The sequence below is a fragment of the Tripterygium wilfordii genome, chromosome 18 (genome assembly GCF_013401445.1).
Source record: "Tripterygium wilfordii isolate XIE 37 chromosome 18, ASM1340144v1, whole genome shotgun sequence".
Classification (NCBI taxonomy): Eukaryota; Viridiplantae; Streptophyta; class Magnoliopsida; order Celastrales; family Celastraceae; genus Tripterygium; species Tripterygium wilfordii.
Window position 1 is genome coordinate 10,704,277 of NC_052249.1, and position 23,275 is coordinate 10,727,551.

The 23,275-nt window shown below is 38.8% G+C and overlaps 4 protein-coding genes across 4 annotated transcripts; 2 read left to right on the forward strand and 2 right to left on the reverse strand.

The window, feature by feature from the left end:
• Positions 1–296: 296 nt before the first annotated feature.
• Positions 297–4,091, reverse strand: LOC119984647. The gene is made up of 5 exons (XM_038828704.1): positions 3,797–4,091; positions 2,867–3,352; positions 1,870–2,355; positions 882–1,226; positions 297–726 (listed from the first exon to the last, which is right to left on the reverse strand). Exons 1-5 carry the CDS (start codon positions 3,905–3,907, stop codon positions 451–453), a joined length of 1,704 nt encoding a protein of 567 aa, XP_038684632.1. The 5' UTR covers positions 3,908–4,091; the 3' UTR covers positions 297–450.
• Positions 4,092–4,499: 408 nt separating this feature from the next.
• Positions 4,500–10,331, forward strand: LOC119983285 (25.3 kDa vesicle transport protein). Its single transcript, XM_038826946.1, has 6 exons — positions 4,500–4,651; positions 6,609–6,847; positions 7,631–7,791; positions 7,911–8,057; positions 8,772–8,848; positions 9,759–10,331. The coding sequence occupies exons 2-6, from the start codon at positions 6,660–6,662 to the stop codon at positions 9,840–9,842; spliced, it is 657 nt and encodes a 218-aa protein (XP_038682874.1). The 5' UTR covers positions 4,500–4,651; positions 6,609–6,659; the 3' UTR covers positions 9,843–10,331.
• Positions 10,332–10,590: 259 nt separating this feature from the next.
• LOC119984138 (protein PHYTOCHROME-DEPENDENT LATE-FLOWERING-like) lies at positions 10,591–19,088 on the reverse strand. The gene is made up of 12 exons (XM_038827950.1): positions 18,803–19,088; positions 18,000–18,081; positions 17,861–17,925; positions 17,680–17,763; positions 17,151–17,231; positions 15,712–15,873; positions 15,515–15,613; positions 14,066–15,435; positions 13,133–13,347; positions 12,890–13,041; positions 12,426–12,464; positions 10,591–12,321 (listed from the first exon to the last, which is right to left on the reverse strand). Exons 1-12 carry the CDS (start codon positions 18,950–18,952, stop codon positions 10,894–10,896), a joined length of 3,927 nt encoding a protein of 1,308 aa, XP_038683878.1. The 5' UTR covers positions 18,953–19,088; the 3' UTR covers positions 10,591–10,893.
• Positions 19,089–20,581: 1,493 nt separating this feature from the next.
• LOC119983468 (protein FLUORESCENT IN BLUE LIGHT, chloroplastic-like) lies at positions 20,582–23,207 on the forward strand. Its single transcript, XM_038827139.1, has 4 exons — positions 20,582–20,678; positions 21,842–22,077; positions 22,575–22,737; positions 22,858–23,207. Exons 1-4 carry the CDS (start codon positions 20,582–20,584, stop codon positions 23,082–23,084), a joined length of 723 nt encoding a protein of 240 aa, XP_038683067.1. The 3' UTR covers positions 23,085–23,207.
• Positions 23,208–23,275: the final 68 nt, after the last annotated feature.

A 23,275-nucleotide genomic window follows, 5' to 3' on the forward strand; every position in this document is an offset into this window, starting at 1 on the left:
AAGCATTGATATATTGTTCTTTAAACAAAACTATGGGCATGTTAACCAACCATGCTTCTTTTAGTGGCTGTTGAAAGTTTGGCTGCCAAAAAAGCTGGATTTTCTATGAAAGAAGTGGCCAATTCAGGCAAATATGAGGTCCACCAAAATGCTTCATTATGTAGTCTTCTTCCATCAATGGCAGACCACCTACTAAGGGCTTAGTTGGAGATCTAAAAAGAAAACCCAGAGATACAAAGCTCAAAAATATGGCTATCACTTTGAACGACTCTTCCTAATCCAGTGGCAATAATTGCTGTATCCCAGAAATATACAACTTTTATAGCACAAATATAGAATTAAGTAACAATACATGCCCCACTATATTTGAAAGGTTTTTCCTATTTCAGAACAAACTAAACAAGATTGCCATACATACAATCACAGAACTCTCCAAGCAAGGAAAAGGTGTTAATACTCTCTGAATGTCAAATTCAGGCGGCCCCGACGGAGATTTGTTTCTTCAAGCAACATTTTAGGGGCAGATTCTGAGAAAATAGAAGTAACACCATGAAAGATATGCCTAGATGTGCCACCAAATAATAGAACATCTCCTGATTTTAATACTACTTTCTTTGCCTTCTCTGCATCAGGCTGATCACCATACAAAAATTCACCTGAATCACCAATGGAAAAAGAAACTACTGGTAATCGTTTAGCAAGACTTTCTCGGCTTTCATCTCGGTCCTGCATAGGGGCATCATTATGAATTATCAAATGAAGAAAATGATTCCTAATAAGATCAGTACGTAAGGAAAGCAGACATATTGACCACAAAATTAAGCCACGTAAAGGAAATGCTAAGATAACTCCAATAAGCATAAGAAATTTTTATTACAAACCTGATGGAGACCCAGCCGCCCGCTAGCAGAATAAAAGTTTACGATACAGATATCTGGTTTCATCCCTGGAAGTATATCCTCTACATTACTTGCTTCAGATTCTCCTTTTATGAGGGCATGCGAATCCTTAATAGCCTTTTCAACTAATTGGTGAAATTCATTTGGAATACTTGGTGGTTCCGCATTGTCAAAGGGCCTACGATCCCCATATTTGCTGGTCTCTGGGTCCCAAATTTTCCCAAGGCACATCATTTTCAGATGCAATTGTGCTCCATCACGATAACCTGGTTGATAGAAACCTCCAGGACCCAAGCCAAGCTTTTGGCAAGCTTTTACAATTTTCACCTAGAACCAAAGCAAATGGATGAAATAATGAACGCATATTGTGACAGAATGGAAAGCTACATCTGCTGTAAGTTAAGATTTAGTGGATTCCAGTTTTATCAAAGAGAATATATTTGTGTCTTTCATTTACTATCTTTAGCATTGGATCTGAACAGAAAGAGACAAAACTTAAGACAGATAGCACGATGAAAAACATGCTTCTCAGGCTGCTTGGGAAATGCTAATGGCTTTTAGACATAGGCTAAGCAGATTTTCTAATCACAAATCAATCATGTTGTCGACAAAAAATCACTGGGGGAAAAAGACAATTTGAATTGTCAGTATCAAGGTGACTTCAACATGCATAACCTATAGTAAGAGGGTACTGCATTGTACAAATCCCAATTTTCACACCAAGGAATAACACACAGATGCAAAAAACAGTAGCACACAGCCCTTAAATTCATGTTAGGGCATCTTAAATCAAGTCTAACATACTTCATAAAGTAAGCTAACAGTTTTGAAGATACAAATAAAGTGGGTGCCATATGGCACTTTGACCTTTTTAATGAGGAATGATGTTGTTATCATCAAGAAAGAGTAGCAACTTAGTGCTTAAAAATTTCTAGCAAAGAGTCATGCTATCGGTAAGAGAGAAAAGAACCTGCTCTTCCAAGGATAGATAATTCTTTAGAAGAACCATTCCAGACCTCAATACAGTTCTTTTTTCCCCTTCCAAGAAACGCTTCTTCTCATTCCGTATTTCTTTGTTCTTTTCAAACAGAGAAGCTTTTAGTGTCATTAAAGCTGCAGGCTTAGGTGGGCAGATGTCAAAAGCTTCTAGTGTCATTATAGCATGATCATCTTTATCAACTGAATCAGAAGCCAAAGGGTCCTTGGATATATTTGAACTAGTATTACCAGCTTCAGGGGCATCCATTTCCTTCTGAAGTTTTATTTCATTCGGTAATTCATCATCTACACCAGGTGAAGACAACTTTGGCCGGTACACACAGACCGGTGTTGGTTTGTGCCTAGAATGCTGTGAGCGATAAATGCCTGACTTCTGCTGTGTAACTTTCCCTCTGCCTTGGGCCATTCCATCACCAGGGACAGGCGAAATATTTGCATGAGAGTCATCTTCTTTAACCTGTGTAGGAGATTTGTCACACACAACCCACAACTAGGACCACAGATTCATTAATCATAACCCCATATACTAATGAGCAAAATTATGTGAAGGAGCGGCGAGGCTAGGCCAAGTGTTGAAGTAGAGATATCTGATATCTCTCATCAAATTTAAGACTCCAGTTGTCCTTCCGTGCTGAAGTAAAGCTCATAACATGTATGCCTATATCACAAACAACTACGGACATACTAGCTTAGCAAAATTTAAAAACAAAGAGACAATCTTTGCATAACACACAGATGCTAAAAACGGTAGCACACAGCCCTTAAATTCATGTTAGAGCATCTTAAATCAAGTCTAACATACATCATAAAGTAAGCTAACAGTTTTGCAGATACAAATAAAGTGGGTGCCATATGGCACTTTGACCTTTTTAATGAGGAATGATGTTGTTATCATCAAGAAAGAGTAGCAACTTAGTGTTTAAGCATTTCTAGCAAAGAATCAGGCTATCGGTAAGAGAGAAAAGAACCTGCTCTTCCAAGGATAGATAATTCTCTAGAAGAACCGTTCCAGACCTCAATACATTTCCTTTTTTCCCTTCCCTGAAACGCTTGTCCTCAATCTGTCTTTCTTTGTTCTTTTCAAAGAGAGAAGATTTTAGTGTCATTGAAGCTGCAGGCTTAGGTGGGCAGATGTCAAAAGCTTCTAGTGTCATTATAGCATGATCATCTTTATCAACTGAATTAGAAGCCAAAGGGTCATTGGATTGATTTGAACTAATATTACCAACTTCAGGGTCATCTGTTTCCTTCTGAAGTTTTATTTCATTTGGTAATTCATCATCTACACCAGGTGAAGGCAACTTTGGCCGGTACACATAGACCGGTGTTGGTTTGTGCCTAGAATGCTGTGAGCGATAAACGGCTGACTTCTGCTGTGTAACTTTCCCTCTGCCTTGGGCCATTCTATCACCAGGGACAGGCGAAATATTTGCAAGAGAGTCATCTTCTTCAACCTGTGTTCGAGGAGATTTGTCACACACAACCCACAACTAGTACCACAGATTCATTAATCATAACCCCATATACTAATGAGCAAAATTATGTGAAGGAGCGGCGAGGCTAGGCCAAGTGTTGAAGTAGAGATATCTCTCATCAAATTTAAGACTCCAGTTTTCCTTCCGTGCTAAACTAAAGCTCATAACATGTATGCCTATATCCCATTCAAAAAAACATGTATGCCTATATCACAAACAACTACGGACATACTAGCTTAGCAAAATTTAAAAAACAAAGAGACAATCTTTGCATAAATCCACATTTGAGACTGTCTCTACTACATTGTACAAATTATATGTACAAAGAAGAAAAATATTAAATGTAATTGACAAAATAATCAAGTAAAACGCCATAACAACATAAACACGACACAAAACCTAGAGAGGGCTGAATAAAGTTACAGGGACGTGATGATGCGCAGAACGACGTCCTCCAGGAGGCGTCGAAGCTACGCCTCTGAGTCCGCGACCCGAATATGCTCCGACAGATCGAGGTCGGCCACGATTGCTCATCTCAGTCACTGTGTCGTTAATTTTGGCCAGATGATGAGTGCGACAGTGGGGGAAGGAAGATATTTATAAAGTGAAGGAGCGAGAGAATTTGGGGATGCTTCGAAGGTACTAAACTGTGCAGGCGCATCGTCGTTAATGGAGGAAAAAAACTTAAAACGACTCCGTGCTATGAAAGCAAAGCAAAGGAAAGGAAAGGAAAGGAAAGGAAAGGCAAGGCAGTTTGAAAATCTTTTGGGAATTTCCATCAACTTTAATGGGCTATTGAGCATCCCTATTAAAGGTGCCACGTCATCATCCCTCTTAAACTTCGGCTCTGAAAGGACGCCACATCATCACACCAATAACCCCGTCTCTCTTTCCGTCTCTCTAACCCTAACCCTAACCCTAACCCTAACCCAAGGTGAAATAAATCCTTTAATCCTTATGGCTTTGAAAGGACCAAACTTTTTGTCAGGCTTAGCCCATGGGCTTTCATCTTATGACCCAGCTCCCCATCTTTTGGGCTTATATAGTGGGCCTATAGCCATGTTTTGTGAGAAGGACCACCCTGGCTGGTGGTATGGTCCGGAGGAGGCCCATTCGGACCGCCTTGAACCGCGTCGGTAGATTAAAACTATCCAGCGAGCCTATTTATTTCTTGTATCAACAAAAACCCCTCTTTTGAAACAACTTCTCTCTCGTATAGAGATTCAGCGATCGTCCTTCTCATTCCTCTCAGATCGAAACCCCCAATGCGATAGCCAGGTACGTCCAATTATCTTATAGGTATGTCTGTATATATAGGTGAACATATTACGTTCGATATATTTCGCTTTATCGTTCAATTTGAGGGTAGTTGTTGAAATGCGGCGATCTTGTTTGGTTCCTGAATGGATATTTTAGATTCTCAGGGCTATGTAAATCTTTCATCTGAGTGGTTTTATTTATTCGCTTTTGTATGATTTGTTTTTGATATGAACCTTGAGAGAACCACACCCCAAAAGTTAACTTATGAGATTGGAGAGGCCTATACCCATATAAACCTCACACCAGAATCCCATATTTTCGATGTGGGATTCTGTTCGTAACATTCCACCACGCTCCACAGCCCCAACATCCATGCATTGCAACTAAGAGAGGTGGTGTAGCCTCTGATACCAATTGATATGAACCTTGGGAGAACCACACCCCAAAAGCTAGCTTATGAGGTTGGAGAGCCCAATGCCCATATAAATCCCACATCATAATCCCATACTTCCGATGTGGGATTTAGTTCGTAACAATTTCAAAGAATTGGCCTGCGAATAATCTAGGAGACTCTTTTTTTGGATCCATAAACATAATCGAGAGGGTGAAAAGGGCTTCTTTTTTTTTTCCTTAGTTGTTGACGATAATTCTGTTCTCTGTTTCTTGGGACGTACCTTGCTGGTGCTCATTAATAGATTTTTTTCTTCAAAAATATATTTTTGTTTCCTTTTTTTGCGTGATTAGTTTAGAAAACTGTGTTTTTTTTTTCCCATGCGTGTGAATTACTATGCAACCTTGACAGTTAAATTACAATTAAACTGATGGCTTTCATTTTTACAAATTGAATTGGGTTTCAATTCTACATGGCCGATGTTTTGAAATGTCGTTTCCTTTTTCTTTTAATTCTTTTAGTTGTTCACCACTTAATCACAGGCTTCACAGCTGTACATTAGAATTAGTTGACTTAAATGAATGTTGTAAACATGTAAATTTCCATTCTTCCACTAGAAATATGTTTATAAGAAGGCGAATTCAAAGGCTCGCAAAGACAATGAAGCTGTTCATATTAATATTCGGAGATATTTTATTTACACCCCAAAATCTAGTAAGTTTACACCATTTTTTTTATTTACATATATATATATATATATATCTGTTTGGAATGACAAATATATCCTTTTTTGAAAATAAATATTAAATACGTATTACCTATTGAGTTAGAAACTTATAAGTTTACATATTGAATTAGAAACAAATGCAATAAGATCAACCAAACAGAAGAATAAGGCAACAATTACTTTCAGATGTAAAACCCGTTAATCAACCAAGCTAGTAACGTATTAAAACCAAACATCACTTCTTCTTCCCCAGTAATTTGAATTCCCCATCACCCAACAAGCTCTGGGAGAAATTCTGCGTCTTTTTCTTTCAAAAAAGAGAACAGAACTCATAAGAATAGGAATCAAGAAAATCACCTGATAAGAGAAGACCCTTTTGGCTTGGAGCAAAGATGATGGGTCCTTGACAATGAGCCGGAATTCACTTCTCTGGACATAATCGCCATTAGTGACAATTGAGGAAAACTGTAAGAGCGGAGTGACATATCAATGAAGGGAGTTCAAATCGAGTGTGGGTGTCGATTTTATAAGTGAGTTCGGTGGTTAACATATTAGAGGGTGCGTAACTTAACACTTTGATTATCATGGTTAACATATTAGGGGGTGCGTAAACTTAACACTTTGTTAATCACAATTTTGAGAATGAAGGGTAGTTTAGGTTGTCCATTAAATATTAGGTGTAAACTTATAGGTTTAAAATAGGTGGGGTAAACTTAGTAGTTTATGTGGTGTAAATAAAATTCCTCTAATATTTGATTTCGTGTAATTTGGTTTTTTAAATAAGAATGCTGAGTTTCTTATCTGTTCTTGATTAAATTCATTTTTTATTCTTTTGGATATTGTTTTTCTATATCTAGATTATTCCATTCGATTGTGATCTGGCATAGCAAAGGGGTTGCATAGTAAAAATGGTGAAGATGACGCTGATTGCTCGTGTTACCGATGGTCTTCCATTGGCAGAGGGACTGGATGATGGCCGTGATATGCAAGATTCGGAAATGTATAAGCAACAGATCAAGGCTTTGTTTAAGAACCTTTCCAAAGGACAGAATGAGGCCTCAAGGATGTCTATTGAAACAGGGCCTTATGTTTTCCAGTATCCTCATGTATTTGTTTTAGACATATCTAGCTCTTATCAAAGATATTACTTGTTGTATGCGTGGAGATGGACATTTTCATTATTGTGTCATGGTTCTTGTATGTTCTCAATCTTTGGAGCTTATTCTTCTATTGCTTTTTAGACTTACAGGGTGCTGTTATGCTGTCTTTAGTAGCCCTAAGATTGTGCTTCTTCTTTATAGTCGTCAGTGCTTATTTATGTATGAGATATACAAAGCCATTTCGAATGTGTAGGTGATTATTTTCTGTGTGTTCGGGTGTGTGGTTCCTTGTTTTACGCTAATCTCTGTGCATTTCCTGCATGCATCTTCACTAAAGGTGATTTTCTGATGGTACTCACTGTGAAGCTTAGAGGGGGTGTTCTTTATTATTCGTTCATGCGACTGAAATGCTTGATTTGCAAAATTTATGGCATGCTGATTGATTGGATTCCAATGATAGATTGATAGGTGCGTTAGTGTTGCCATATATATAAGCTGAATTTGTAATCATTTTATCTCTTACTTCATTGCGTAACTTATGCTCAAAATTGGTGTATAAACTTGTTTCAAACCCAAACAGTACTCCTTAATTGTTGTGGATACTCATGTGAGCTTATTTGTTATTTCTGAAGCGACATGGGTAATGCAGACTATGTTCTATATTCACACTCATGCATTTCTATCGTTGAACTTATTTGTTGGTCTTTGTTGTTTTTATTTATTTAATGGAAGCACACTGTGTCCTCTGGTGCTATGGTTTCCTTGATCAAAGATCCCAGTTATATAATCGAAGGGCGAGTTTGTTATCTGACAATGTGTGACCGTTCTTATCCTAAGAAACTTGCCTTTCAGTACCTTGAAGACCTCAAAAATGAGTTTGAGCGTGTGAATGGGGCTCAAATAGAAACAGCTGCCAGACCTTATGCCTTCATTAAGTTTGGTAGGTTCACCTTTTTACTAATTTCTTTACCTATGCTGGTTAATTTTCTACACCTCAAATTTGGTGAGTCGAGTGCTGAATTTAATTGGGTTTTTCTTGTTCCATTCTGTTTTCAAAAGATACGTTCATACAGAAGACAAAGAAATTGTACCAGGACACTCGTACTCAACGGAATATTGCAAAACTGAATGATGAGCTTTTTGAAGTCCACCAAATAATGACTCGCAATGTACAAGAAGTTCTTGGTGTTGGTGAAAAATTGGACCGTAAGTAATTTGGTTGTGTTTTTCTAATTGCCCGAGTTCAGTTATATTTTGCGCCTACTATTTGAAATGGTTGTATCAAATATGAAAGGGATAACATTATCCGTTTACTTCTTTGAGATTTGTACAAGGGGCCAGGGGGGTTTACGCGATTGCACTTGGCTGTGATTATACGTGCCTTTTTTTTTTTCTTTCTTTATTGATAACTGGATGAGTAGGTTGGGACCCCCAATTCTCTTGTACGAGACTATTTATAGAGACCTGTGCTGTTAGACATTGAAAAGGAGAAAATTAAGATGAAGCCTGAAGATACTGTAAGCGAAGATGAGGTTGATGAAGTCTCTATATTCTTTTGTTGAGATTTTGTTTTGGCAGCTCTGTGAGTATTGTGTCCATTTCTTTGCAAACCACACCTGAGCCATCATTTCTGATTTTATTACGGTAATCCCTAGGGACCCACACTGTTGTGTACTCACGAGATTCATGCTTTATAATATTTTCTTTTCCGGTTGCAGTTTCCTATGTTGTAATGATTGGAATTATTTCCTTGTTAATTTTTTGTGAGTCAGATTGTCGGTCTCCTCGGAGCTTTGTAGTAAATTAATAGAATTTATTGTTCATTATCTTGTTCATGTTCCCAGTATTGATGCAGTGCTCCCCTATGTTCATTTGCATATCTTGGTCTTACATATATCTTTTGTGTCTTTGTGGATGCAGAGGTCAGTCAAATGTCCAGTCGTTTAACATCAGAGTCTCGCATATATGCTGACAAAGCACGAGACTTGAATAGACAGGTTAGTTTCATCAGCTTAGTGTTGACGTGCATGTTTATTCACTTTTTGCAATGTTGCATGACTTGCTTCGTGTTTTTGAAAGTACCTTGGTGCTGCTGGGACTTTAGATCTGCCATGTGCTACGGAGGCTGGTGATTGGCAAATGGTTTTGAGCCACATATGTTTTGCATCTGAAATTATTATCTGGGGCAAGAGTGTTAGGTGTCAGGAGTGCTGTTTCTTTTTGCGAGTTAGTGGTTGCAATATTTTCACAGCTGATACTATTCAGAATTAGACCCTACCTCAGTCTTACTGTCTTGAATTTTGTCTCCCTTTGGAGATATTCAAGGGTGCCCTTTTTATAATGATGTACTTCATTGGCTCATCATTTCATTATCAATGTCTTTTGAGTTTTATTATTTGCAAGTAACATTATTATCTTGTAGAAAGCACAATGAATGGTTGTATTTGCATCAACGGTTACATATTGATGTCATTGATTGTTATCTGCATTTAGAAGAATCATAATGAAGGTGCACTTGTTCATATTGGAAACAAATGGGTGTGTTGTTTGGCATGTTTATAGGACTTATTGTTTGAAGTGGTCATGAGCTATTCATTTCTAGGTTTACTAGAAGCAAAAGTCTAGTGGAGGTCTTATGAGGTAAATTGTGATGAATTTGAGTATGACCTCTAACGATGAGAGTAGATTCCTGGTAAGGTCTTATGATTTTCCTTTTAGATCAGTATGACTAAGCTATGACACATTATCAGTCATCTTTCTCAAATTATTTCACTATGCTTTCCAGTTCAGGTTTCATTGCATTGCTTTTAGGAAGTGCTAACTCTAATCTTTCATCAATTTTCTTTGATTTGCCCTCGTGGTTATGACCAAATGCAATGAGAAGTTAACTCCGCCTTTTGATTGCAGGCTTTAATTCGGAAGTGGGCACCTGTTGCGATTGTGTTGGGCGTTGTTTTCCTCCTCTTCTGGGTCAAAACAAAACTATGGTGATCCAACTAGCCTTTTGTGGTTATTGGGGATCAACAACACCCATTATTCGTGGGTTTCTCCAGGTAGCTTTTGGTTGCCTGTTTCTGGCACTAGTGTCCATGCTTCATAAAGACCTCAGATGCGCCACACATTCGGCTGCAAAACATGTGTCAAGGTGACTTTTGATTTGGTCATGGCACAATCTCTTTCGAGACTAGTTGTGGAGTTATGAATGAGAAACCCTTTGCCTAGAATTTGTACTCTAGAGGCTTTCATATTCAACACTAGCTTCCTCATCTTATTCCATTTTAGCATTCCCCCTCTTGAGTTTGTGCTGGTCCTACTATTTTAACTCAATGGGTGGATCTATACTTCATGTTTTACGGATGCTAATATAATAACAGGATAGTGCTTCTTGCAGCTGTTCAAGGTCAATATAGAAAGGATAGTAAACATTGGATGATATGTATTTGGATTTCTTAATAAAATTGATAAAGCATGCTGAAGAAATCAACAATCAAGTGAAAGTGCAAAAATGTATTGAGATGAGTCTTAATGCACGAGTAGTTTAGATGTCAATCGTGTGTGATATCTTATAGAGGTTTCGAGTTCGAGCCTCTCCATTTGCTTCCCCCCTATATTATAAAAAAAAGAGTAATGCATGAATTTGAAAATCCATCAATTTGATTGACTAAAGAAATTGATACTTGTGAAGATCATACTTCAGTTAAGATGTAATCCAATTACTCATATTGCTAGAGACAATGACTATTCAAAACTGTTAATGGTCTCAACTATCCTTGATTAAAGTTGCCCAAAAATATATCCAAAAGAGTCTGATGGAGCAGTTACCCCTTTTCTCTTAGAATTGGGCTTAATGACTACTTACATCTCTGAAATGCCATCCCCCTTATTAATACATAAAAAAAATACTTTTAACCAATTCCATCAAGACAATGTACTCTTCTTCTCCGCCCTTTGGCATGAACTGAATAAAAAAAAAGATGGCATGTTTTTGGACTGAAGCAGATGATTAATTGGTCGAACAGGGGCGCCCAAATAAACCGATAAGCTATGCATTACCAGCGGAGTTGCTTTTGTTCGCACCTTGCAGCTCCATAGGAGAATTTGTCATACTTCCAACTGAGCCGAGGGTCTGAGAGCTTAATTGTGGGCTGGCAGGGCAAGCCTCTGGATTACCAGCACTAATGGGATGAACAGCCCCGGAGCTAATCTGTTGAGGACTCATTGGGGTTCGCTGGCTCATTTGCTGAGGGCTAGCGTGCTGCAGCGGTTGCTGATTCAGTTGTGTCATTCCCAAGGTTGATGGTGAGCCTACCTGCGAGGGAGAAACAACAGCCCGTAGTGGTGATGATGTTTCTAGCTGCAGCTGTTGCTGTAACTGCTGCTGCTGTTGGTTCATGTAGAGATTCATCCCGGGCATCAACTTTGGGGGACCCATTGGCCCCAGGCCTGTCCTTTGCATAGGATTCATGCCAGGCCTGTTCATGGGGTGGCCCAGCATGGAAAGACCGGTAGAGCCAGGGTGCAACTGTCTAGCCCCTGACAGGCCGCCCATGCCCACCTGGGAGCCTCCCAACATGCCAGCTCGGTTCTGCATCTTCAATCTTGACATGAAAGCAGCAGCTTGTGCTGCTTGCAGTTGACCAGATCTAATTTGCTGACTTAGAGTGTTACCAATATTTGAAGCCTGGTTCATACTCGATGGATGCTGACCCACATTAGTCATACCAGAAATAGATGCCATTGGGGCTGAGATTCCCGTTCCTCCCACTCCTCTAGCACCTCCCATGCTCATGGTATTTCCCAGGCCTGCTAGCCCAACCATGTTGTTGGCCATACTCCCCATACCTATTGGCCCTCCAAGTCCCATCATTTTCCTCTGCATCAGATTTGGCAGTTGCTGCTGTTGTTGTGGCTGCTGCGGTTGCTGCTGTTGTTGCTGCTGTAACAAGTGAAGTTGGAGAGCGGTAGACTTGTTGACCATGTGATTACCCATCTGCAAGTTCGAATTCTGGCCAATTCCATTCAACTGTGAGAGAGGATTTGAAGGAAGCATCATTTGTGATCTCTGGAACTGTGGATGTTGTTGTTGAATCAGAGACTGTTGATTTTGCTGGTGTTGCTGTTGATGCTGTAGGTGAAGTGATGGCTGTGTTTCAAGCTGTTGTGGCCTTGTCGGTATTGAAACGCCAGATAATGGACCTTGTGACATCTGTAAGGCCTGAGGTCCAGGAGGCAGCATTCTTGCGCTTGCTACAAGATAGTGAGATGAAGTTACGGATGAGTTACCACTGTTAGTTGGCTTTGCAACTTCATTCGGTGGTTGACCTGCAACTGCTTCTGTATATTGCTGCATCTGCACTGCTGGACTATTAGGAGGTATCCCAGCAACGATTTGTTGACTACTTGAAGCAAGATTTATCCGTGGTGGTCTTCGTTTGAGTTGATCTTCCACAAGATACCCTTCACGTATCATCTGCATATGCAGATAGATAGCTTTACTTAAACTGAAATGCAAGTAAAAAGTTTGATATAAAGTCACTAAAATTTTTAAAAGCTACATCTTTGATCAAAACATACCAATGAACAAAACTGTGCTGCAAGCAAATCTGCATAGTGCTGCAACAGAAATCAGTTGGTAGTTAGATTATAAAGGTTTCATGTACTTGCAGGAATAGCTAAACTATAAGGATGGAAATGGCAGTGAAATATTAGGCCTAAAGATGAGGGAGTTGAACCAAAATTTCAATTTTAAAACACCCACAAAATCCAAATAGCAGCAGGGCATTTCGAAGGACCGCCAAACCAAAAGGAAGTTCAAAGTACGAAAATTTTATGTGAACACGTTTGCAAGTGCTGATAAACGAAAAAAAAAACATAAATGTAAAGCATAAAAAATCAGGAATTTTCTAGTATGATTCTTCTTTTTTTAGCGGAATAGAAATGTGAGGTTCCATATGAGCAACCCCTCAGAAGTGCTGTCATGAAATTAATCTGAAAGGAGCTTCATTCATGGCTAAAATGTAATTTTCACTGTAACTTACAGTACTGGGCAATGCGAGTAAATGATCATCATCTACGATCAGAATATCACCACCATCCAGGTCTCCGTAATACAATCCCACGGTACCATCATTAGGCTTCTCTGTCATAAACATTCTACTTTGTACTCTAGGAACATAAGAAACGACGTTTCCTGCACAACGAGGATAAATTTTTATACAAGAAACTGAATCAGCTAAACTCCAAGAACAGAATCCTACAAGTGCATTAGTAACACAACATACCGACACGATCCCCATGGATAAAACTTATGATTCTCATCTTGCAAACATTGGTGCTGCCACCAACAAGTGAGTTTGACAAAACATTGACGTCATCTTTGAAGTCCTCATTATTGGATGAATTGGAGAGACAAGTCGATAGATGTTGAGGTGAAAATATTTTGGGTTTTCTGATGGAGTTGTCATCAATTTTAATCTTTTTGGGTTTGAGTTGATGCCTGCAGCAGATAACAAGTGAATATGACTGATTATATTGCAAAGAATATGACTGCTAACAGAATAGTTCATATCATGGTTATTTTTATAACACATATAAATCAGGATGATATAAAATAAAGGATACATGCTTCCAAAACTAGAATGAATCATGAAGCACACAAAACCCCCTAAAGATGAATGAAAATGCCAGGAACATTATCATTTGACAGACTGTTTCAGAATTATGTGGTTTGTTTAATAATGTTCATCTGCTTCATCATGTGACTAAATCAACATGCCTATCTAAGCTTTCAGGTTTCTTACAGAATCCGGAAACACGTGATCACATGGACTGCAATACAGTGAATCAATAAAATGAAAGACTTTTTAGTCTCGAGGACAAAAAATACAATGGAAATAGGCACCAAGAAGGTTTCACACCTTTACATCAAGAGAATATTTACGAAGTTCTACATGAAATATCATATGTACTACATCCAAGAGACTAATCTCGTCTAGATTACTTGGTCCACTAAACCAAAAGCAGGCATTGCTTAGCCTAATGTCACATAAGTTGGGCATGAAAGTTTCCTTTCCATATCCTCTTCCCCACCCCATATAAGGTTTCCATTTTTTGGTGGATCCTAACAGAATCAAGATAGACCAACTAATGCAGAGATGAAGAACAAATCTATTAATCCAGAAAAGCAGTATATTTATAAAGAAAGCGCATATTACCTCATGGTCACCATTTCAATCTTCGAAAACCTTTCAAGCATTGATTGATCTGCCAAAGGTGGGGTTCCAACAGAAGGACTATTTCCATTTAATGGGACACTCATATTACTAACACTTACAGGAGAGCCAACTCCACTCATTGCCTGAGTCTTAGGGAGAGAATTTGACCGTCGTTTTGCTGCAACTAGAGGTGCTGTTTGCCTTTGCATGGAATCATTAGCACTTGAAGTCAAAGACGGGGTACCACCAACTGTTGGAACTGAATTTACTGTAGCTTTATCTTTATGTGATGCTCCAAGTGCTGCGCTAGTCATAGCCGGTCCGAAGTGAGGTCCTGCTGAACCACTAGAAAGTTCCCCTGATTTGGAAGATAAAGGAGATTGGGCCAAAGCACCGGCAGATAACCTGGGACTTTGTGCTGATTTTCTTTTCTGAAAACTATCCTCTTTCCTAGGATCTTTCTCAAGATGCTGAGTGAGATTATTCCAGGCTGTCTGTGAGAGGCCAGATCTCATTAATGGATGCTGAGGCAATCTTTGCTGAACTCGTTGCGGATCCAAATGGCTTGTTTCTGTATCCACAATTTGCACGTCTTTTTTAACCCGATGAACTGGCCCATCCAATTTTTCTATCTCAAACTGCTCCTCTTTGGCACCATATCTCAAGCCCTGCTGTCCTGCGGTGAATGGTGCTGGCCCAGTCTCCTGGTTCAGAATCCCTTCAAATGCCTGCTGGTTATACTTTTGAATGCCAGCATTTGTATATTGCATTCCCCTTGCCATTGCTTGCTGCGGCAACAATGAATTCTTCCAGTTCGCATCTGCTCCATTGAAGCTGTCCATATGTGCCCCAATCTGATGCTGTTGAAATCCATCAACACCGATTTGTGCAAGCCTTGCTCTCTTAAAATTGGATAATGCTGACAGCTGCCCATCTTGATTCTCCCTCTTCCCAAGAAGTGAAGCATTCGAGTTCGCATTGTCTCCATATCCTATCATAGTGTCCTGAGCTGAAGGGGAAATTCCTGACGAACTAACAACAGGCCCATGATCTTGCATACTTCTTGGTGTCCCTGCCCCAATGTGATACCTTGATTGCGATACCAAAGGCAGTGCCGCCACAGAAACATCTGGAGCAAAGTTTTTGTGACTTAAGGCTAACAGATTATTTGGACCAATATTTTGAGCAGTCAAGTTCTCATGGATATTCTGCGACATCATATTGCCTGAAATCATGCTTGAATCTCCCAACCTAGAGCTTTCTGGCATCCGATCAATGCAAGCTTTCTTCACCTGCATTGTATTATTAGATGTCCCTTCAGGAATCTGCCTCAACCGTTTTCTCCTCAGACTGCACATATCCAAATTCAGCTGCAAAAAAAGAAAATAAGGTGATAATGCAAATACTGAGCAGCCCAAGAGAACATGAAATCCACCTGTGAATTAGTACCTCCAAGGCAACTGACTTGCTACAGATTCTATCCAATTTGGGAGTAGGATCTAGACAAAGCTGCGGTTGCAATGCCTTTAAAATTCGGGACTCTACTTCCTACAGTAAATTATTTTTTTTAGTTACATACAACCTTTGACCCAAATATATCATCAAAATTTACCAGCAAAGGAAGCAATCAACAAGTCAAGACTTACCATCAGATCACCGTAAGTCCAAGAATTCTCTGAGATCAGCGGGATATCCTTCACTACATTCTCCAATGACATTTTGAGACACACTTTATGCACCACTGGTGGATATTCAGTTGAAGGAACAGTTGACCCATCTACCAATGCACATTTTCGATAATCTCTCACCTGCCAAGTCTCGTACATTATAAACTGTCCACACACCGCATATGAGAGAAGATTTTTAATAATGATTCTAAGATTGTGTTTTTACGCATGAAGGTCTGTAATCCATTGAGGCACGACCAGCCATGATTTATATGCAAGCATACAAAATTACAAATAGAAGGGAAATGTGGCAGCCTAGGATACCTGTGAAAGAGCAAGATACACAAACACAGTGGTGTTGATAACAAAGCAAGTGAAGGTTTTATCAGCCATGGCAGGAAGCAGACAAGAAAATTGGCATTATTGGAAAGAAGAAATCGTGTTGGCAAAAAGGCACAGATCAGGATTTAGCAGAATTTTTATCTAAAATAGAACATATTACTGATTTCTGAAATGTTTAAGAAATAAAACTTACTTTCTGACTAGATGTATTACTAATAAATCTTAAGCATGCTTCAAAAGCATCTTGCTTTGCACAGGTGCATCCTTACATGAGGGTCCATCTAGATACACGTACACTTATGGGATGCAGAGATAGAACAAAGAAAAATCTCTTTGTGCATATGATGATTGATGAAGTTTTGTAGAGGCTTCAATGGTGTTGATAGCTGATGATTAATCCAAAAAACCCCTACACTGCTTATAAAGAACTAAAATTTCATGTTACTAATTATTTTTTCATTAAAAGAGGCATCTCTCATTCATGATATATGTCAGGATAGTAAATTTGTAAACAGAGGAATAATTTTCCAAGGTGAAACAAAAGTACACGCAAGAAAAAAGTTCCCTTTTTCCAAATAACGGGCATGCAGAGGGAGGAATCTGAAGTTTTTGATGGTGCCAAATAACACACACGAACATAATCAAACAATTTACTGATATTAATTTCTTCGAGAAATATGCCATCTCATCCATGGCATGATGGGAAAGCGAAATTATGCACCAAGGAGAGATTCATACCAAGGCACTTCTGGCGAGGGAAACTGGGAAGGGTTTTTTCCCGAATGTTAAAGAAATTTATTGAAGCACCCAGAAGAAGCGGAAGACAGGATTACAATGTGGCTACATTGATGGCCTCAAGCAAATTTTTACAAGAGTGAGAACAACATGATCTCAAAAGCTAAAGCACAATTAAGAAAGCCATCTAGAGAAATTTCAGTGCAGTTGAAGATTCTGTTATTTCTTTCATTCCAAATTAGCCACATGGTAATCATAATGACAGTTTAAATGTACTTTCTTTTGATCCTATTTGTGCGAAGAGAACCCCACTGGGAAGTTATCAGAGTACGATAACTCACCTCACAAACAAGGCTCCCATCAATATACCTGCAAGGCATATCATCCAGAATATCTCCAGGCAATCGGCCCGACTCGATTGCCTACAAATCCATGTGTAGATCGTAAAAGAAAAAAAAAATTAGCATAAGAAGCATTTACAGTAACAACAGATAAATAGCCAGGAAATCTAGCAAATGACCCAATGAAAAAGACAAGCAATGGTAGGCCTAATACTTGCTACTACATCCATCACAAATCGTAAATGATGGGAAAAATGGAGGGTTTGTTCTTTGTCAATTCGGCAATTCCCAGATATGAAATCAGGATGGTTTATACCTAATAGCAAGGATAGAAGTAAACAAAATCAAAAATGGGTTTTCAATAAATGCATACGTCACTGCAATACACGTGTCAAAATGAGCCCTTCTGATAATTGTTCAACCATAGGATTAAAAAACTACGGCATTTGAGGAATGTAAACATCATTAAGGAATAATATTTAAGAGAGAACAAATTATGAATGAGAGAGGGAAGAAGCTCGATACTCACAGAGAACAGGGTTTCAGATGTCCTATCATATGGATGCAACATCTTTGGAGCCTCATGCAGAGCAGCCAGATGTTGAACTTCATTCTGAAAATTTATAAAACAATAGATAAGATGATACGGAATGAAATGTTTTCTTTCCATTTGAGGCCTCCAATTTATAGGAAATAGATCTTTGACAAACCTCTGAGCACTTTCCAATTGAGTATCCATCAGAGTATAGGTTCAATGTAAAAGAAACCTCATGCCCTATAATAAGAAAGAACAGACATGCTCATTACGTAATCTTAACTGAAACCAACAAAAGAAATTGCGACTCTGACCTGCAGGTATGCTAAGTCCTTTGGTAGCAAACGATGCAACAGAGACCCCAGGAACATCCTCACATCCATTAGCAACGTCAACCTATTTCACAGGGCAACCAAGTTCATGGAAAGAAACAATAATATGATCCCTTTTTCTTCAACACACAGAGCACTTATCGACTACCAATCAATAAATGAAGAGGAGTTTCACTCATTGCCACAAATGGAGAAGTAAAAGGAATCCGATTTGAAGAAAAATAGAGTCTTATTAGATGTGGATGGGCATAGCAAAATATAGCCTTCGGAAGTGTCTACAGATAGCAAACCATGAAAACCAGAAGTCTACAGTTTTCATCTTTGAGTTACGACCACTGGTAGTATAATGTAGACATATCCAAAATGATCTCTCTCTATATATATATATATATTGAGAGACAAGAAGAAAGTCAGAAACATCCCCAAAATGTAATTCCACCCCAGCTCTTTACTGCTAGAGCCAAAGCCAATCCGAAAACCCTTGGATAGTAAATTGCTTCTTGATCATTATAGTAACCATTATCTCAACCAAATCCGATGCAAGCAATCGGGGTTGTTGTTTAGACAAGTTGAACAATTCGTGCACAGAGATAACTCCACCAACCCAACCCTCCACCCCACAAAAAAACCGAGCTTCTGATGCTCGTATCTACTTCCCAAACACTTTTACACAAATAAATCAAAGATTAAATATCGGGTACATGTTTGCCTACTCTTTATTCTCCTATCTCCGTTCCCATGTTAATTCAATTATTAAACAGACTGATTGAGTTTCAAGACCTTACCTCAAGCTTTTTGTTAGAGGACTCATCTTTCAAGCCAATTCGTGAGCTCTCCTTCGAATCCAATCCATCATCAATTGCAGTTTCTGATTGAAGACAAGGCTTCGGACGGAACCTGGTGCCTGTTTTCGATACCTTAAATGAGACACCCATAAAGAATCCTCCAAACCTTAACCTTGGTCTTTGGATGATGAGAGAGTGACTGAAAGGATAGGGGAAAATGTAATCGAAGCAGGTTCAAGCTTATAAGTTAAAGCGTTGTCAGGTTCCCTACCTGTGTTTAGAGCAATATTTATCACAGGACTCAAACATGGCGCACACACGAGTAGGGCTGCGAAAATTAACCCAAAAAATCAAACCGCCCGACCGAATCGACCCATTGGGCGGTTCATGTGATACAAGTGAGTGAAAACCGAATCGATCGGTCATGCTAAGTTAAAAACCGAAAATTTGGTCGGTTTTTTATTTATCAAGACAAATCGATTGAACCGACAGAACCGATTGAAATTATATATTTATAAATATTATATATATATATATATAATATAGTTAAGTAAGTTAAAGTTGTTGTCTTAAGTTTTACAAATTTACAGTTTTACTTATAAATTTATAATATTTTATTCTTAATAATTTCTTATTACTAATGACTTAAATACTTAAATATATTAGTATGATAATTGCAATCTGGACCATTGATTTTCGAATCAATGGCCCAGGTGTGATCCTTTGACCTTAAATATTGTTTTGACTTTAATCTTTCAATTTTTCTTTGTTTCTTTGGATTATGAATATTGGATGTGTATTAGGTTACACTATTTATACCTTATGGGCATGGGCCAAATGACTATTTAATTTTTCACATATTAGCAAGTATACTAAGTTAGTGTATGAAACCCAAATGTTTGACCCAAAAACAGACTATAATAATCGAAAATCGTTGGGCGGTTTTCATGTCAAGATAATCGTAACCGTTGGCTATCGGTTTTCTATATCTAAAAAAACCAAAATTTCGACCCGGGTGTTCCAATGTAAAATAACCGATCAAACCGACCGATTCACACCCCTGCACACGAGGAGTTCGTGAGAGTTTGAGGCTTTCTAGACACTTGTGCAGACACCAATCCGTCGCTTCTCAAAAAGAATTTATGAATTTAGGTTGAAAGACAATAAAATGAGGAAAATTTAGAGAAAGAATGAGGGAAAACAACAACTTTCGCAACTCAATCTCAAATTCAGAGACGCCCACAATTGTTGAGTTTTTGAGAATTCAAGGCTTTATTATGTTGTTTGAAAGGTGGGAAAGAAAAGGGAAAATGTAGAGGATGAAAAAAAGAGTCATTTTTTCATCTTAATTGAGATACCCAAATAAGTTTTCTGAGAATTCAGGAGCTCTACATCTAACTTGCATCATGAGAAAAGTAAACTCAAAATCACAATCGGTTAAATGGGAATGTTTGAATGGGTTGAAAGTAGTCCAGAGAGAAACCATAGAACCCTAGAACCATCAGTTCGTTCGATCCCAACATAGAACTATAAGAAAATAAGGGAATGTACGAATGAAGAGAGAGTCTCTGAGAGAAGTTTGCAGGAGGAGGACTCTCTTGGTGTAGGAGGCGGCGTAAGACGGTGGATATTCCAGCCCAACCAATGTGGCAATGTTGGCCGGGCCTAGCTCGGCTCCAAACGGGCCAGTACGTTCGGTCTGACCACGGCCCGTTTTGAGATTCTCGCAATTTGATTGCGAGTTCAAGACTTGAGATTACACACTTATCCCAAGCAAATATGGCATTGGTGATCCATGATTGTTGCTTCCATGCCCGACCGAAGTCTTCGCAATCTCAACCGTCCAATATGTTCTCCGGCAAATCCCTTGCTCCCGGTAACTACTCATCTTATGTCTCTTCAAGATTATAGTGCCACATTTTCTTTACTTTTTTCTTTTTTTTTTAAAAAAAATCGCTACTTAAGCTTGAGATAATGTTGATGGAGTTCTCCTCCAATACACTTTGAAAAGCTTGTTTGGAGCGGGGACCGATTTGGAGTCGAGCCGCTATGGAGCGGGGTTGATCTGGAGTGGAGCCGCTATAGAGCGGGGGCTAATGTGAAGTGGAGTATCTATTTCTTTTCCCTAGTCTCAAAGCATGGTTGTGTATTGAATAAAGAGTAACACATGGACATAGACCGATCCAATTAACAAAGTCCAAACGACTCTGAAAGGGATTTTGGGGGCAAATGTGGGGAGTATTTCAAGACTGGCATGTGTCAAAATCCTATTAGTCACTCCGATTGAGATAGACTTTTATTAGGAAATTTATTTAGGGAAATCTTTACAAAGGGAGTTTGGGGGCAAATGTGGGGAGTATTTCAAGACTAGCACGTGTCAAAATCCTATTAGTCACTCCGATTGAGATAGACTTTTATCAGAAAATTTATTTAGGGAAATCTTTACGAATATTCAAATCAAATGAGTTGAGGAAATCTCTACAGATATTCAGATGAGTTGTGTAAGTATGAAACTCAAGGGGTCAAGACCTCAAGGTATTCTTTAAGCTCTATTTTCTTATTCATTTGGCTGGTGATTACCTTGAACACTAACTTGAGTGTCGGAGTGCCCTCGGCAGCTAAAATGGCTGTCGGTTCACTGACCGCCATTGTTTTCAGGGTGAGGGCAGCCGGATGAGCAAACAACCGAACATCCCAATCAACGACAAGGAGTGTTCGGCCAAGCAATGACAAGGAGTGTTCGGCCAACGTGTTGATCAATTTTTATTCACTACAATTTTATACTTGAATTGTGTTTGTTGAAATTAACCGGTGTAGTAACGAGTGGAGTAGCATAACACAACACATTTGAAATGCTAGTATGTGCATATGTATTGAGGCGGGTATACTAGGAAGATTGTCTTACAAGAATTTAAATTGGTTATGCAAAACAAAATTTAAGATGGGTTCATATGTATTATTGAGGATTTACCAATTGGGAGTAAAGAATTCATTGTATTACTTCGTTATCATATTAACTGTTGCACATAAAACTTACAGTAACGTTCTTTTACGTGATTGAACCAGGAAAATTAGCTTCACCTCACTATAGAGTAGAGAGGTTTCCATTTTTCGGAGATATTTCCACTCGATCATGTGGAAATCGCAGTATGTTGCCAAGTAGGGAAGGCATACACGAAACACTTAATGGTTTATGCAAGTTTGAAGGAAGCTGCATCATCAACCAAATGCTACCAGTTGGTGAAAAAAAATTGAAATGGATATTTCATGATGAGGTATGATGGTGAGTTCCCGTGGTGTAAGCTATATAATCCTTCTTTACTCCTGCTAGTCTCTTATAATCATTCTTAACCTTCAAAAAAATATCTTGGAAGAAGAATACTAAACCCTTGATTGTGTTCCACCATTGTGAATAAATAGATTTGAAGTAGAAAAAGAATGACCGTTTTCTGCTTCCACACTCATAATAAATGCGCAAATCCTGTTGTCTTCTTCAAGTGTAGCAAAAATATGGAAGCTGGATAAAGTCTGTGTGCTTGTGATTTTCCTGGGGTCAAAAACTCAAAATCATTTCTTGAAGTATCATAAGCACCTACAATCCACTCTCAATCTCTTATGTTATGAAATTTCATTGTTTTGTTGGTACACAAGCATAAGCTGAATCGAATATAACAACGTAAGGAAAAATTGTTTGTCTGTGTATATGGAAATATTTGTTTTCTTGCACCATCACTGTGTTTTGCTATCTGATATATATTATTACCTCAAACAGGTAAAATTGTTATCAAGGTCCAAAATGATGGGACTTTTAGTCATCAACGCCTTTACCCTGGCGACTCCTTTTGAAGCTTTGGCAGAAAAATGTGAAGCTGAAAATTCGGTTTTTAACATGCCTTTACTGCTATTTGTAGCCCTCATAGGGGCCACCGTTGGAGGTAAGATGATGTAACTTTAGCTCTGACAGATTTTTGTAACATGCTTACGACAGATTTTTGTAACATGGCTTCTGGGATGTAGCTTTCTTGTAACATGCTTACGACAGATTTTTCTGAGAGGCGGAATTTGCATTTCCACTTCAGGAGCCTCACTACAAAGGCAGGGAAAGTACCGGGAAGCCATTAAATACCACTCTATAGTTCTGGGAATGTCAGAGCGAGAAGGCGAAGACTCTGGAAACACAGAGGCATATGGGGCAATTGCTGACTGTTATACCGAAATAGGAGATCTGGAACGAGCTGGGAAATTTTATGACGAGTATATTGCAAGGTTGGAGACAGATTAAACAGTTTCCATGGCCAACAGGCTATATAGAGCATTAGCAGAGGTTTGTAATTGGAGAATTTGAATTGCAGACTCCCAGCATGGTTTTTTGTATCCTGGTGTGATTAGTTACAGTTAGAACCTTCAATACTGTTCTAGCAATACAAATCATCCAAGGCGCTGAGCTCCTGTCTCCTTTTCGCGGAAATGACT

Bases quoted from the DNA above. Each gene is read 5' to 3' on its own strand.
- LOC119984138 (XM_038827950.1), bottom strand. From the start codon at position 18,952: ATGGGTGTCTCATTTAAGGTATCGAAAACAGGCACCAGGTTCCGTCCG. The intron at 17,764-17,860 runs GTTTGTCAAAGA...ATAAATTTTCAG, and splicing joins CAATTGGAAAGTGCTCAGAG to AATGAAGTTCAACATCTGGC. The intron at 15,874-17,150 runs GTGAGTTATCGT...GAGACTTGGCAG, and splicing joins ATGGGAGCCTTGTTTGTGAG to GTGAGAGATTATCGAAAATG.
- LOC119983285 (XM_038826946.1), top strand. From the start codon at position 6,660: ATGGTGAAGATGACGCTGATTGCTCGTGTTACCGATGGTCTTCCATTG. The intron at 6,848-7,630 runs GTATCCTCATGT...CAAAGATCCCAG, and splicing joins ACAGGGCCTTATGTTTTCCA to TTATATAATCGAAGGGCGAG. The intron at 8,849-9,758 runs GTTAGTTTCATC...TTTTGATTGCAG, and splicing joins CACGAGACTTGAATAGACAG to GCTTTAATTCGGAAGTGGGC.
- LOC119983468 (XM_038827139.1), top strand. From the start codon at position 20,582: ATGGCATTGGTGATCCATGATTGTTGCTTCCATGCCCGACCGAAGTCT. The intron at 20,679-21,841 runs GTAACTACTCAT...TAAAACTTACAG, and splicing joins CGGCAAATCCCTTGCTCCCG to TAACGTTCTTTTACGTGATT. The intron at 22,738-22,857 runs GTAAGATGATGT...TTTTTCTGAGAG, and splicing joins CATAGGGGCCACCGTTGGAG to GCGGAATTTGCATTTCCACT.
- LOC119984647 (XM_038828704.1), bottom strand. From the start codon at position 3,907: ATGAGCAATCGTGGCCGACCTCGATCTGTCGGAGCATATTCGGGTCGC. The intron at 3,353-3,796 runs GTAACTTTATTC...CCTCGAACACAG, and splicing joins CTGCGCATCATCACGTCCCT to GTTGAAGAAGATGACTCTCT. The intron at 2,356-2,866 runs GTTCTTTTCTCT...TCTCCTACACAG, and splicing joins ATCTATCCTTGGAAGAGCAG to GTTAAAGAAGATGACTCTCA.